The following is a 15,232-nucleotide window of genomic DNA, read 5'->3' as shown; positions in this document are numbered from 1 at the left end:
TGGCATGCACCATACTTGACAAGGGAATTGTTTCATACTCACCTGCATGCACCTTATTAAACAAGGGAGCCTTTCGCAAAAGCTCTGGCCTACACCATACCAGTCAAGGGAACCAGTGACACAAGCTCTGGCCAGCACCATACCAGTCAAGGGGAACCAATGACACAAGCTTCGGCTAGCACCATACCAGTCAAGAGAACTAATGACACAAGCTTCGGCTAGCACCATACCAGTCAAGGGAACCAATGACACGAGCTCCGGCTAGCACCATACCTGACAAGGGAATCAATGGCACAAGCTCCGGCATGCACCATACCTGACAAGGGAACCAATGACGCAAGATTTGGCATGCATCATACCTGACAAGGGAACCAATGACATAAGCTCCAGCTAGCACCGTACCTGACAGGGAACCAATGACAAAAGCTCCGGCTAACACCATACCTGACAAGGGAACCAATGACACAAGCTCCGGCATGCACCATACCAGTCAAGGGAACCAATGACACAAGCTTTGGCTAGCACCATACCTGACAAGGGAGTTGTTCACACAAGCTTTGGCTAGCACCATATCTGACAAGGGAGGTGTTCACACAAGTTTTGGCATGCACCATACCTAACAAGGGAACCAATGACACAAGCTATGGCATGCACCATACCAGTCAAGGGAACCAATGACACAAGCTTTGGCTAGCACCATACCTGACAAGGGAGTTGTTCACACAAGCTTTGGCTAGCACCATACCTGACAAGGGAGGTGTTCACACAAGTTTTGGCATGCACCATACCTAACAAGGGAACCAATGACACAAGCTATGGCATGCACCATACCTGACAAGGGAACCAATGACTCAAGCTCCGGCTTTCACCATACCTGACATGGGAGGTGTTCACTCAAGCTTTGGCATGCACCATACCTGACAAGGGAACCAATGATACAAGCTCCGGCATGCACCATACCTGACAAGGGAACAAATGACACAAGCTATGGCATGCACCATACCTGACAAGGGAACCAATGACACAAGCTCCGGCAAGCACCATACCTGACAGGTGAACCAATGACACAAGCTCCGGCTAGCACCAGAGCTGACAGGGGAACTAAAAACACAAGCTTCGGCATGCACCATACCTGACAAGGGAACCAATGACACAAGCTCCAGCATGCACCATACCTAACAAGGAAGCCAATGACACAAGCTCCGGCTAGCACCATACCTGACAAGGGAACCAATGACACAAGCTCCGGCTAGCACCATACCTGACAAGGGAACCAATGACACAAGCTCCCGCTATCACTGTACCTGACAAGGAAGCCAATGACACAAGCTCCGGCATGCACCATACCTGACAAGGGAACCAATGACACAAGCTCCGGCTTTCACCATACCTGACAAGGGAACCAATGACAGAAGCTCCGGCATGGATCATACCAGTTAATGGAACCAATTATAAACCCCAGCATGCATCCTTCCTGACAAGGGAAACAATGACACAAGCTCAGGCTAGCACCATACCTGACAAGGGAACCATTTGTGCCCTCTCCTGCTTGCACCTTATTGAACAAGAGAGCCATTCACGCAAGCTCTGAGTTGCAGATTAGCAGACAAGGTGACCATTTTCACAAGCTCCTGCTTGCACCGTATCAATCAATCAATCAAGAATTTGTAGAGCGCACTACTTACCCGTGAGGGTCTTAAGGCGCTGGGGGGTAAAGGGGGGGGCGCTCCTGAACAAACAGCCAGGTCTTGAGTAGCCTCCTGAAGGTCAGCAGGTCTTGGGTCTGTCGTAGGCTCAGTGGGAGGGTGTTCCAGGTCTTGGCGGCGAGGTGGGAGAAGGATCTGCCGCCGGTAGTTGTTCTTCGGATGCGAGGGGCGGTGGCTAGGGCAAGGTCGGAGTAACGGAGCTGGCAGTTGGGGATGTAGAAGAAGAGTCGTCAGTTGAGGTAGGATGGGCCGGTCTTGAGGAGTGCCTTGTGTGCGTGGATGAGGAGCTTGAAGGAAATCCTCTTGTTGACGGGGAGCCAGTGCAGGTTTCCCAGGTGGGGGGTGATGTGGCTGTGGCGTGGTATGTCGAGCATCAGGCGTGCAGAGGTGTTTTGAATGCGTTGCAGTCGTTTGATGAGCTTGGCCGGGGCTCCTGTGTAGAGCGCGTTTCCATAGTCGAGTCTGCTACTGACTGTACTTCTTGTATCTTTCGGGATCCACCTGTAGATCTTGCGGAGCATGCAGAGGGTGCTGAAGCAGGAGGAGGAGACTGCGTTGACTTGCTTGGTCATGGAGAGTGTTGAGTCAAGGATGATTTCCAGGTTGCGTGCGCGGTCAGTGGGTGTCGGGGCTGCTCTCAGTGCCGTAGACCACCAGGAGTTGTCCCAGGCTGAAAGGTTGGAGCCGAGGATGAGGAGCTCTGTCTTATTCGTGTTCAGCTTCAGTCGGCTGATCTTCAGCCAGTCGGCGACGGCCTTCATTCCTTTGTGGAGGTTGGATTTGGTGGTGAGTGGGACCTTAGTGAGGGAGAGGATCAGTTCAGGGTCTTTGGCGTAGGAGATTATGTTGAGGTCGTGCTGTCGGGCGACTTGTGCGAGCGGGGCCATGTAGATGTTGAACAGTATCAGGCTGAGGGATGATCCCTTGGGTACGTCGCAGATGATCTAGGAAGCTTCGGATCGGAATGGGGGAGGCGGACGCACTGGGTTCTGTCGGAGAGGAAGGAGGTGGTCTATTCCAGGGCTTTGTCTCGGATCCCTGCATCTTGGAGGCGTGTGCGTAGTGTGAGGTGGCAGACGGTATCGAAGGCGGCGGAGAGGTCCAGGAGGATGAGGGCCGCAGTCTCACCTTTGTCCAGCAGGGTTCTGATGTCGTCGGTGGCGGCGATGAGGGCAGTCTCTTTGCTGTGGTTGCTGCGGAACCCTGACTGGGATGGGTCCAGGATGCTGTTTTCTTCGAGATATCGGGTTAGCTGTCTGTTGACGATCTTCTTGATGACCTTGGCTGGGAACGGAAGCAGGGAGATGGGCCGGAAGTACTCGAGGTCTCTCGGGTCCACCTTGGGCGTTGATCTTGGCATGTTTCCAGTTCTCTGGGAAGGTCGCGGTCTCGAAGGAGAGATTGATGACGTTGCGCAGGTGGGGTGCGATTAAGCTACTGGCTTTGTTGAAGATGTGGTGCGGGAGTGGGTCTGACGGGGAGCCGGAGGGGATTGTGCTCATGGTCTTGGTGGTGTCATCTATGTTCATGTTGGCCCAGGCTGGCAGGGGGTCGTGGTCGATGGTGTGCGTGGTGTCTGGAGTGTCGATGTCTGTTGGGACTGTCTGGGTGTTGAAGCTGTCGTGGATGTCAGCGATCTTGCGGTGGAGGAAGGTGGCGAGGGAGTCGCACAGGGCTTGCGACGGCGGGATGTCGTTGGTGTTGGAGCTGGGGATGGAGAGTTCTTTCACGATGGTGAAGAGCTCCTTGCTGTTGTGTGCGTTGATGTTGAGGTGGTCTTTGAAGGAGGTCCTCTTGGTAGTCCTGATGAGGTGGTGGTGGTTGTGGATGGCGTCTTTGTGGGCTGCGAAACTGTCCAGTGTCTTTTAATTGTGTCGTTTCTTCTCTAATTTCCGGCAGGTTTGCTTGGAGGCTAGGAGTTCTGGGGTGAACTAGCTAGCTCTCTTGCTGGTGTCTCTGTGGGTGGGTTTCTTCAGCGGGACAAGGGAGGTGGCGCAGTCGCTGATCCAGCGTCTGAGGTTGCTGGCGGCGTCGTCGAAGTTGGAGGTGTCAGTGGGTGGGCTGAGAGCAAGGTTTGTGTGTAGTTGGTCTTCCATGATTTTGCTCCCGCAGCGCCGGGGGATCTGTTGGGTGCAGTGGTGTGTGGTGGGTTTCTGGAAGGGCTGTATAGGACAAGGGAAACATTCACACAGGCTGCAGCTTTAACCATACCAGACCAGGTGACCATTCATGCCAGCTCAGGCTAGCACCATACTTGGCAAGGGAATCATTCACTCATGATCCGGCCTGCACCACACCTGAAAAGAAAATCATTCACACATGTTCTGGCATGCAGCATGCAGAAGCATGCAGAAGCTCAGGCTTGCACCATACAGGACAAGAGAACTATTCATGCAAGTTATGACTTGCACCACACAGGACAAGGAAATCATTCACACATGGTCCTGAATGCAACATACAGAACAAGGGAACCATTCACACAAGCTCTGGCTTGCACCAGATAAGACAGGGCAACCCTTCACTCAAGCTCCTGCTTGCACCATACAGGACAAGGAAACAACTTATGAAAGCCCTGACTTGCACCATACCGGACTAGGGAACTATTCACGGAAGCTCTGACTTGCACCATACCTGACAAGAGAACTATTCATGGAAGGTCTGACTTGCACAATACCGGACAAGGGAACTATACACTGAACTCTGACTTGCACTATACCGGACAAGGCAACCCTTCACTCATGCACCTGCTTGCACTGTACAGGACAGGAGAATCATTCACACAAGCTCCAGCTTCAACCATACCAGATCAGGTGACCATTCATGCCAGCTCCGACAAGCACCATACCTGACAAGGGAACCATTAATGCACACTGCGGCCTACACCACACCTGAAAAGAAAATCATTCACATAGATCAGGCTTGCAACAAGGGAACTAGTCGCACACGCTGTGCGCTATACCGGACAAGGCAACTCTTCACTCATGCACCTGCTTGCACTGTACAGAACAAGGGAAACAGTCATACAAGATCTGGCTTGCACCATACAGGACAATGCAGCCCTTCACTCTTGACTTCCACCACACAGAACAAGGAAGCCAATTCAACTAACTTCCTCTTTCTCCTTACCGGACCATCGACCCAATCTATGGCTTGCACTATACCGATAGGCAGCCATTTACACATGGACACTTTGAAACTAGTGACCATGAGAATAAGTTGAAAAAGCAGTGTCACCCTTATGGCAGCCAAATAGGACATGTTTATATAGTAGTAACTGAAGAGCTGAGACCTGAAGATAGTGTGCACTACCAGTGTTGGTTGTGGGCAATTCCAGCAGTGGCAGTGCCCCCGCACACATGATTTACAATTTAAACACTGGGTTAAGGTAAAGATGTGAGGAAAATCTCTGATGACAGCAGTGGAGTACTCTTTTTCTGAACCCAAGATGACCATTCTTAGGGCGCATGTATGTCTTTAACGAGCCATAACATACCATAATAAGGGAGTCGTTGTCGCAGAGTGGTACGGCAACAAAAAGGAACTCAAGCCTAGCACCAACAGCCTTTCAGACCGCTGCTGTCACATAGAACTCACCCTCATACATGGGCACAGTGACGTCAAGCACATCCGACCAGGTGCTCCAAAACCCCTCATACTGCTTCCCATTAGGCTTCGATCGCATCTGAACAGAGTACTGAGTTCCGTAGCGCAGGTCAATGGTTGCATTGTTTGCTCCATGTCGGACTATCAGAGTCTATACAACCAAGAAATGAAGATAACACATTTATGAAAATTTCATGATAAATAACACCCTGTGCAAATACAGATAGCTAAGATGCTCAGCAGATAGAGAGAGCTAACATGCTCATCGAATACAGAGAACCATCATGCTCAGCAGATACAGAGAACTAACATGCTCAGCAGATACAGAGAACTATCATGCTCAGCAGATACAGAGAACTAATATGCTCAGCAGATAAAGATAACTGACATGCTCAGCGGATACAGAGAATTAACATGCCCTGCAGATACAGAGAACTGACATACGCAGCACATATATAGAGCTGATATACAGAAAGCTAAGATGCTCATCAGATACGGAGAACTAACATGCTCAGCAGATACAGAGTGCTCAGAAGTGATGCTAAGCAAATACATAGAGCCAACACGCTCAGCAGATACAGAAAGATAATATGTTCCGGAGGTACAGAGAACTAGCATGCTCAGCAGATACAGAGAACTAACATGCTCAGCAAATACAGAGAGCTAACATGCTCAGCAGATAGAGAGAGCTGCAATACTCAACAGATAAAAATCTGACATGTTCAGCAGGTACAGAGGACGAAAATGATCAGCAGATACAGAGAAATGACATACTCAGTAGATCTACAGCAGATACAGAGTACTAAGATGCTCAGCAGACACAGAGCTATAAGATGCTCAGCAAATACAGAGAGCTAACATGCTCAGCAGATACAGAGAGATTACATGCTTGGCAGATAGAGAGAGCTAACATGCTCAGGAGATGCAGAGAACTATCATGCTCAGCAGATAGAGAACTAACATGCTCAGGAGATACAGAGAGCTAACATGCTCAGGAAATACAGAGAACTAACATGCTCAGCAGATACAGAGAATGAACATGCTCAGCAGATGCAGAGAACTAACATGCTCAGCAAACACAGAGAGCTGACATGCTCAGCAGATACAGAGAGATAACATGCTCAGCAGACACAGAGAACTAACATGTGCAGCAGATGCAGAGAACTAGCATGCTCAGCAGATACAGAGAACTAGCATGCTAAGCAGATACAGAGAACTATCATTGTCAGCAGATACAGAGATTTATCATGCTCAGCAGATAGAGAACTAACATGCTCAGCAGATTCAGAGAACTAACATGCTCTGCAGATACAGAGAACTAACATGCTCATCAGATACGGAGATCTGACATACGTAGCACATACATAGAGCTGATATACAGAAAGCTAGGATGCTCATCAGATACGGAGAACTAACATCCTGAGCAGATACAGAGTGCTCAGATGTGATGCTAAGCAAATACAGAGAGATAACATGCTCAACTTATACAGAGAACAAATATGCTCAGCAGATACAGATAACAAATCTGCTAAGCAGATACAAAGAACTATCATGCTCAGCAGATACAGAGAACTAACATGCTCAGCAGATAAGAGAGCTAAGATGCTCAGCAGATACAGAGAACAAAAATGATCAGCAGATGCGGAGAACTAACATGCTCAGAAGATACAGAGAGAGAACATGCTCAGCAGATACACAGAACTAACATGCTCAGCAGATACACAGAACTAACATGCTCAGCAGATGCAGAGAACTAACATGCTCAGCAGATACAGAGAACTAACAAGCTCAGCAGATAAGAGAGCTAAGATGCTCAGCAGATACAGAGAACTAACATGCTCAGCAGATACAGAGAACTAACATGCTCAGCAGATGCAGAGAACTAACATGCTCAGCAAACACAGAGAGCTGACATGCTCAGCAGATACAGAGAGATAACATGCTCAGCAGACACAGAGAACTAACATGTGCAGCAGATGCAGAGAACTAGCATGCTCAGCAGATACAGAGAACTAGCATGCTAAGCAGATACAGAGAACTATCATTGTCAGCAGATACAGAGATTTATCATGCTCAGCAGATAGAGAACTAACATGCTCAGCAGATTCAGAGAACTAACATGCTCTGCAGATACAGAGAACTAACATGCTCAGCAGATACGGAGATCTGACATACGTAGCACATACATAGAGCTGATATACAGAAAGCTAGGATGCTCATCAGATACGGAGAACTAACATCCTGAGCAGATACAGAGTGCTCAGATGTGATGCTAAGCAAATACAGAGAGATAACATGCTCAACTTATACAGAGAACAAATATGCTCAGCAGATACAGATAACAAATCTGCTAAGCAGATACAAAGAACTATCATGCTCAGCAGATACAGAGAACTAACATGCTCAGCAGATAAGAGAGCTAAGATGCTCAGCAGATACAGAGAACAAAAATGCTCAGCAGATGCGGAGAACTAACATGCTCAGAAGATACAGAGAGAGAACATGCTCAGCAGATACACAGAACTAACATGCTCAGCAGATACACAGAACTAACATGCTCAGCAGATGCAGAGAACTAACATGCTCAGCAGATACAGAGAACTAACAAGCTCAGCAGATAAGAGAGCTAAGATGCTCAGCAGATACAGAGAACTAACATGCTCAGCAGATACAGAGAACTAACATGCTCAGCAGATGCAGAGAACTAACATGCTCAGTAGATACAGAGAACTAACATGCTCAGTAGATACAGAGAGAGAACATGCTCAGCAGATACAGAGATAACATGCTCAGCAGATACAGAGAACAAACATGCTCAGCAGATACAGAGAACTAGCATGCTCAGCAGATACAGAGAGATAACATGCTCAGCAGATACCGAGAACTAACATGCTCAGGAGATGCAGAGAACTAACATGCTCAGGAGATGAAGAGAACTAACATGCTCAGCAGAAACAGAGAGATAACATGCTCAGCAGATACACAGAACGAACATGCTCAGCAGATCCAGAGATCTAACATGCTCAGCAGATACAGACAACTAAGATGTTCAGCAGATATAGAAAGCTAACATGCTCAGCAGATACAGAGAACTAAGATGTTCAGCAGTTATAGAAAGCTAACATGCTCAGCAGATACAGAGAACTAAGATGTTCAGCAGATATAGAAAGCTAACATGCTCAGCAGATACAGAGAACTAAGATGTTCAGCAGATATAAGATGTTCAGCAGATATAGAAAGCTAACATGCTCAGCAGATACAGAGAACTAAGATGTTCAGCAGATATAGAAAGCTAACATGCTCAGGAGATACAGAGAACTGACGTGCTCAGCAGATACAGAATGGGACATTGATCCATGGATCATGAGAGGGAACATGCCCAGCAGTCACAGTATGTAACAATAACCCACAGTTCATGGGAGGTAACATGCCCAGCAGATACAGAGAGATTACATGCTCACGAGATACAGACAACTAACATGCTCAGCAGATACAGAGAACTAAGATGTAGAGAACTAAGATGTTCAGCAGATCTAGAAAGCTAACATGCTCCGGAGATACAGAGAGCTAACATGCTCAGCAATACAGCATGGGACATTGATACACAAATTATGAGAGGTAACATGCCCAGCAGTCACAGTATGGAACATTAACCCACAGTTCATGGGAGGTAACATGCCCAGCAGATACAGCATGGGGCATTAACTCCACAGATCATAAGAGATAACTGTTGAAAAGATAAATCTCCAGAGACCAGGAAAAGATGAAAGCAGGTCTGTTTATTAACCATCCACTCTCCTCACTGGAGAGTGTCTCAACATTCCATGGCAAGCTTCAGGATAGGGCATACCAACTGGGTCTTAGGGGAAGGGGTGGATGGGACATACCATTTGGGAGATTAATTACAACACATCTCCTTTCCATAGGGTGACACAGAAAAAGGAACTGGATCCCACATGGGGATAGGACTGTACCATGGCATGATAAAAGGAGAAAAATAATAATAATAATAATAAAGGGGCTTGTAAAGCGCCTGGTGACGCCATCCCGGCGTGTCCCCGCGCTGTGGAGAAGAGAGTCAAGGCCAGGAGAGGGAGTTAGAGGGAAAACAGATGGGTCTTCAGAAGTTTTCTGAACAAGGTCTCTGAGTCCGCTATTCTGATATTTATGGGGAGGGAGTTCCATTCCTTGGCAGCCATTACACGAAAGGAGCAGCCTCCCATTCTGGCTTTCTTGGTGCGGGGAATTTTAAGCAATCCAGTTCCCCCAGAGCGAAGAGTTCTGTTAGGCTCGTAGGGGAGAGCCAGATCAGTCATGTAGGAGGGAGCCTTGTTAGAGATGATCCTGTAGCACATAAGGAGTGCCTTAAATAGGACTCTCTTTTTTATTGGAAGCCAGTGCAGAGTGGCTAGGGCAGGTTTGGAGGCTGCTCTTTTAGGGAGTCTAAGGACTAGGCGTGCTGCCGAATTTTGGAGTACTTGGAGTCTCCTGATGTTTTTTCGTGTTGTTCCGAGCAGAAGCACATTTCCATAGTCAATCCTCGAGGTCACCAGGGCTTGGGTCATAGTGCGCCTGGCTTCAAGAGGGAGGAGGTCTAAGGTACGGTTCAAGGTCTTCATCACCCCGAAGCACTTCCCAACCACTTTGTGCACATGGCTGTCATAGGAGAGCCTGGGATCAACCCAGATCCCGAGGTTCTTAGCTGCTTTACAGGGAGTGGGTAACGGTCCCAGACAAGATGGCCACCACTCCTTGGTCCAACTAGTATCTCTGCCTCCAATTACCAGAACCTCCGTTTTTGAACCGTTTAACTTCAGACAGTGCTGGGTCATCCAGCCTGCCAGAGTCTGCATGCAGGTTTTAAAATTATCTGCAGCAATGGAGGGGGCTTGAGACAGGGAGATGAGAAGTTGGGTATCGTCGGCATATGAAACTAATTCAATGCCGAACGATTGGACCACTTCAGCCAAGGGGGCCAAGTACAGGTTGAACAGGGTAGGGCTCAGGGCCGAGCCCTGAGGTACCCCCTGTTCTAAGGCTATGCTATCAGAGAGGTACATGCCTCTCTGAACCTGGAAGCAGCGGTTGGTAAGGAAGGCTTTAATCCAGCCCAGTGCTTCCTGGGTGACCCCGGCTTTGTTCAGACACTGTAGCAAGATGGAGTGAGCCACAGTGTCGAACGCGGCACTAAGGTCAAGCATAATCAGTGCCATAGTCTGGCCCTCATCAGCGCCTGCCCGTAAGGTTTCGGTCGCTCTCAGAAGGGCGGTTTCGGTGGAGTATCCTGCCCTAAACCCCGATTGGGACCTGTGGAAGGCATTATTTGACTCAAGATGGGCCATGAGTTGGCGGTTCGCTATTTTTTCGGCCACCTTCGCCAAATAAGGTAACAGCGAGATGGGCCGCAGGTTTTCAAGGATATCCTGACTTATGTTGGGTTTTTTCTTTATTGGAAGCACGATGGCTTTCTTCCACTCCGCAGGGAGGGTAGCCGTGGCAAAGGAGAGTTGGAGAATGTGTCTAAAATGTTGTTCTAAGACTTTAAGGCTAGCTGCTAGTATCTTGGGAGGGGCAGGATCCCGAGGGGAGCCTGATTTAATGCTTTTGCAGATACTATTGAAAATGGTCGTGGGAGGGACAGAGAAGCAGTTTAAACATGTCTTAGTGTGAGTGATCTCCAAGTTCTCTGTGAAGTCGGATCCCAAAGGCACATCATTAGCAAAATTAGCATAGATGTTGGTGATTTTGCTGGCAAAGTATTTAGCAATATTATTGCATGTTTCAACCGAGTCATTCTGAGCAATGCTCTCAATAGTAACCACCGAGATTTCTTTGAAGATTTTGAAAAGCTCCTTAGAGGAGTTTTCAGCCTCTCCAATGCGGGTTTTGTAATGAAGTGCTTTAGCGGCACGGATGAGTTTATAGTAGCTCGCGTGCGCTTTTTTATAGCGGTCTTTAGCTATGGGGCATAATTTAATACGCCACTCACGTTCCAGTTTCTTGCAAGCAGATTTTGCAACCTGAAGATCTGAAGTGAACCACGGGGAGGGTTTCCTTCTCTTCTTATTGATTACTGACCTACGAATTGGAGCAGTTTTATCTAGGGCAGTTAGTACACAATTTTTAAGGCAGGTATAGGCAGTCTCACAGTCAGACCCTCCAGGAGGACCTGCCGCTTCAAGATTGTCGATGAAAGTGTCTAAGTGGAACACAGAACATTACTCATGCGCCTTTACGATCTTGTCAAAGCTCCACCATTGGCCATTCTCAAGTTGGACCACATTCTTAAGTACTTTAACAATTTTACAAGGCATGTGATATTTACTATGGGTAGCTCCTACTTTGATGTTCTTTCTGACTTGTACCCTATCACCTACCTCCCACTTTGAATCCTTCACCCCGTGCTTAGTGTCATACCACCCTTTGTAACTGTCTTGATAGAGTTGGACTTTCTCTGCTCTTGCCTCCTGGTCCACTACCCTTGGCTCTCCCCCACTTAGCCAACTAGGATTCAACTTGGTGCAGGGTTCTCGCCCACGCATTGCTACAAAGGGTGAAATGCTTGTGACCTTACTAGGGGAGGTGTGATACGCCCACAGGCACCTTCTAAGGGACTCTTCTTTATCATGCCCGTTGGTTGCTGCCAATTGGATATGTTCTTTTATGACTCTGTTAGCTCGCTCAACTAGGCCATTGGCTTTAGGGCAATATAAGGCAGTGGTCTCATGTTTGATGTCCAAACCCTGGAGAAATGCACGCATCTCTTCTGAACAAAATTGCACTCCATTATCTGTTACTAACGTCACTGGAATGCCCTCTTCAACAAATACACCATTCAAGAATTCAACCACAGTCCTTGTGGTAACGGAGTGGACAAACTTCTGTTTGATCCAATGGGTTGTGTAATCGATCAACACCAGCATGAATCTTCTCCTCTCTCCCAGTTCTTGCATGGGCCCTATAATGTCCATGGCCAACTTGCTCCATGGTTTGGTTGGCACTTCCACTGGAGATAACGGTGCTTTCTGAACTGCTTTAGACTTGTCGCTTTTAGCGCACGGCCCACAATCCTTGACGGCTTGTTCAGCCATGGCATCGATCCTGGGGAACCAGAAACTGGATCTGACTCTGGCTTTAGTAAGGCTGCGCCCAAGGTGACCTTCATGTGCCAAGTCGATGACCTTCTTCCTGAGGCCTTTGGGAGGAATCACTCTATGATTATGATATATTCTGCCTTTTATGAAACTTAGTTCATTTCTCACTTCCCAAAACTCTTCAATGCTAGCTTCGAGTTCACTCTTTTTGCTCGGCCATCCTTTTTCCAAGTATTCCTTCAGCACATTTATTTCTTTGTCATCTTTTGTCTCCTTTCCCCATTCCTCTTCCGTGATAGCAGGTGTTTCTGTCATTAGGATAGGACTATCGATAGCTTCTTCTTTTTCCTCCACCTCCGGTAATGGTGACCTTGACAGGAAATCCGCAATTTTATTCTCTTTTCCTGGCACATACTCCACTTTAAAATTATAATGCTCCAGCCCCAAGATCCACCTGCTGATACGAGGTGTACAATTCTCCAATCCCTTCACGGAAAAGATGAAGGTGAGGAGTTTATGATCAGTTCGGACGGAGAACCTTAAACCCCACAAGAAAAACTTGAAATGTCTGACAGCCCAGAAACAGGCCAGGGCCTCCCTTTCAATGACGGAGTAGTTCCGTTCTGGGTTTGTGAGACTTCGTGATGCAAACGCAATGATTTTCTCCTCTTTATCATCCTTTTGTATGAGTGTTGCACCCAAACCCTTGCTAGAAGCATCTGTGGCTAGGATGGTTTTCTTTGATGCATCAAATGTTCCTAATGCTGGGGAGGTTACCAATTCCTCTTTAAGTGATTTTACCACGGCTTCGTGCTCTTTGCTCCATTGGAAATCCTTGTTTTTCTTCATCAATTCCCTCTTCATCAATTCCCTCATGGGCTCACATTTGGCTGCAAAATTGTCCACGTATTTTGACATATACACTAAAAGTCCTAAGAAGGACCTTAGTTCTTGTTTGTTCTTGGGGCTAGGTGCTTCCATCACAGATTGGATTAAACTGCCCTTCGGTCTGAAACCATCTTCCGTGATCTTGTGGCCTAAGTACTCAACTTCCTTCACCTTTATTTTACATTTCTCCTTATTCACAGTCATGCCAGCCTCCATAAGTCTGCTGAACACCTGTCTCACGACCCCATCATGTTCTTCCTCGGTTTGCCCATAAACGAGGATGTCGTCCTGGAAACACATAGTGTTCTTTAATCCTTCCAGTATCTTTTGCATCGCTTTCTGGAAGATGGCTGCGGCAGACGCCAGGCCAAAGGGCATCCGTTTAAACATGTAAGCTCCTGATGGGGTGATGAACGCCGTGAGGGGCCTCGATTCTGGATGGAGTTCAATTTGGTGATATGCCATGGACAAATCAATCACACTGAAGAATTTTGCTGGACCCATGGTGCTTAGCATCTCGTTAATTATGGGCAAAGGATGTCTTTCCACCCATATATTGTCATTGAGGCTGCGCAAGTCCACACAAAGAGGAATGCCTCCCCCACTGGCCTTGGCCGTGATAACAATCGGAGCCAACCACTCAGTGCAGGTTACCGGTTGAATTATATCCAACTCGCAAAGTTTGCGCAATTCCTCCTCTAGGGAAACCTTCAACTTGAGGGGTACGGGGCGTAGTTTATGTACAACTGGTCTAGCAATATATTTCAACTTGATTCTGTGTTGGAACATGTGTAGGCAACCAAGCTCGTCCCTGAATAGTTGTCCAAAATCATCACAAATGTTTTCTCCACCCTGGGACCTGTCAGTGAGTAAAACCTGTTCAGCACTATTAGGATCTAGGATGATACCCAGCTCTTTTTGGTGAACCGATGCCAGTAAGTTGGATGGATCCTGATTCCACTACATACACTGGACCAAACGTCTCCCTGTCCTTGAAACGTAGATGAACATTTTTCATGCCCACTAATGGTATTTTACCCTTGGTATACCCCGTGGGAGAAATGTCAGGCATTTTCAACTGTTTTACATTACAATTTTTCATGGACACAAAATCGTCTTGGTTCAGTAAGGTGTAAGGCGAGCATGAATCTGCATACATTTCTACACATTGACCATCGAGAAAGACCTCACATTTAGGGTAAATTGCATTTGCAGTACCATCTATGTCTTTTACCTGCAAAATTATTTTTTCGCTTCTTGGTTCTATGCACTTTACTTCCCTTGCTGCATTTTTTTCCGTACTCCTACCATCATTTCTTATGTGTTGTTCTCCATCTCTACATACTCACGCGAAATGCCCTCTCCTATTACATCTTTTACACGTGACAAACCTGGCAGGGCACTGGTAAAAGGTCGCAAAATGGTTATTGCTGCCACACCTGTAGTACTTAGGACCCTTCTCCATTTGATCTCCTCTCACACCGTAGTTTTCTTTAGACCTGACCTTACATACTTCATTACAATCCTCTTCATCTTTTACAGAAGCCACTTCCTCCCATTGGTTTTCATCTCCTTAATACATCTAGCTGTGTGTTCTACAGATTTAGCTATTTCAATGGCTTCTCTTAACCCTGGGTTTTTTTCTAGTAACTTTTCCTGGATGCGTGGGTTATTGGTACACCTTACAAGTTAATCCCTTATAAGGGAATCAGTTAAGTTACCAAACTCACATAGCTGTGTTAAGCCCCACAATGCAGCAATGAAATTTTGTACAGATTCTTGCTTTCCCTGACATCTTTTGAAAAACTTATGGCGTTCCAACACTACATTTATCTTGTCCCCAAAATGTTTTTCTAACTTTTCCATAGTTTGCTCATACCCACCACACCTGTTTCATCCTGTCCCTCCTGTTCTAACATTGGAAGAGACTTGTATACTTTT

General features: G+C 47.1%; 1 protein-coding gene across 1 annotated transcript in view; it reads right to left on the bottom strand.

The window, feature by feature from the left end:
* Positions 1-15,232, bottom strand: part of MPL (MPL proto-oncogene, thrombopoietin receptor) — a 294,761-nt gene that overhangs the window by 41,112 nt on the left and 238,417 nt on the right. Inside the window, exon 9 of the mRNA XM_086935961.1 lies at positions 5,301-5,460. Coding sequence (XP_086792087.1) covers positions 5,301-5,460 — 160 coding nt within the window. The remainder of the gene's footprint in view (positions 1-5,300; positions 5,461-15,232) is intronic.

Source organism: Lissotriton vulgaris, chromosome 1_1 (genome assembly GCF_964263255.1).
Source record: "Lissotriton vulgaris chromosome 1_1, aLisVul1.2, whole genome shotgun sequence".
Taxonomy (NCBI): Eukaryota; Metazoa; Chordata; class Amphibia; order Caudata; family Salamandridae; genus Lissotriton; species Lissotriton vulgaris.
This window is presented reverse-complemented; position numbering and strand designations above follow the sequence as displayed.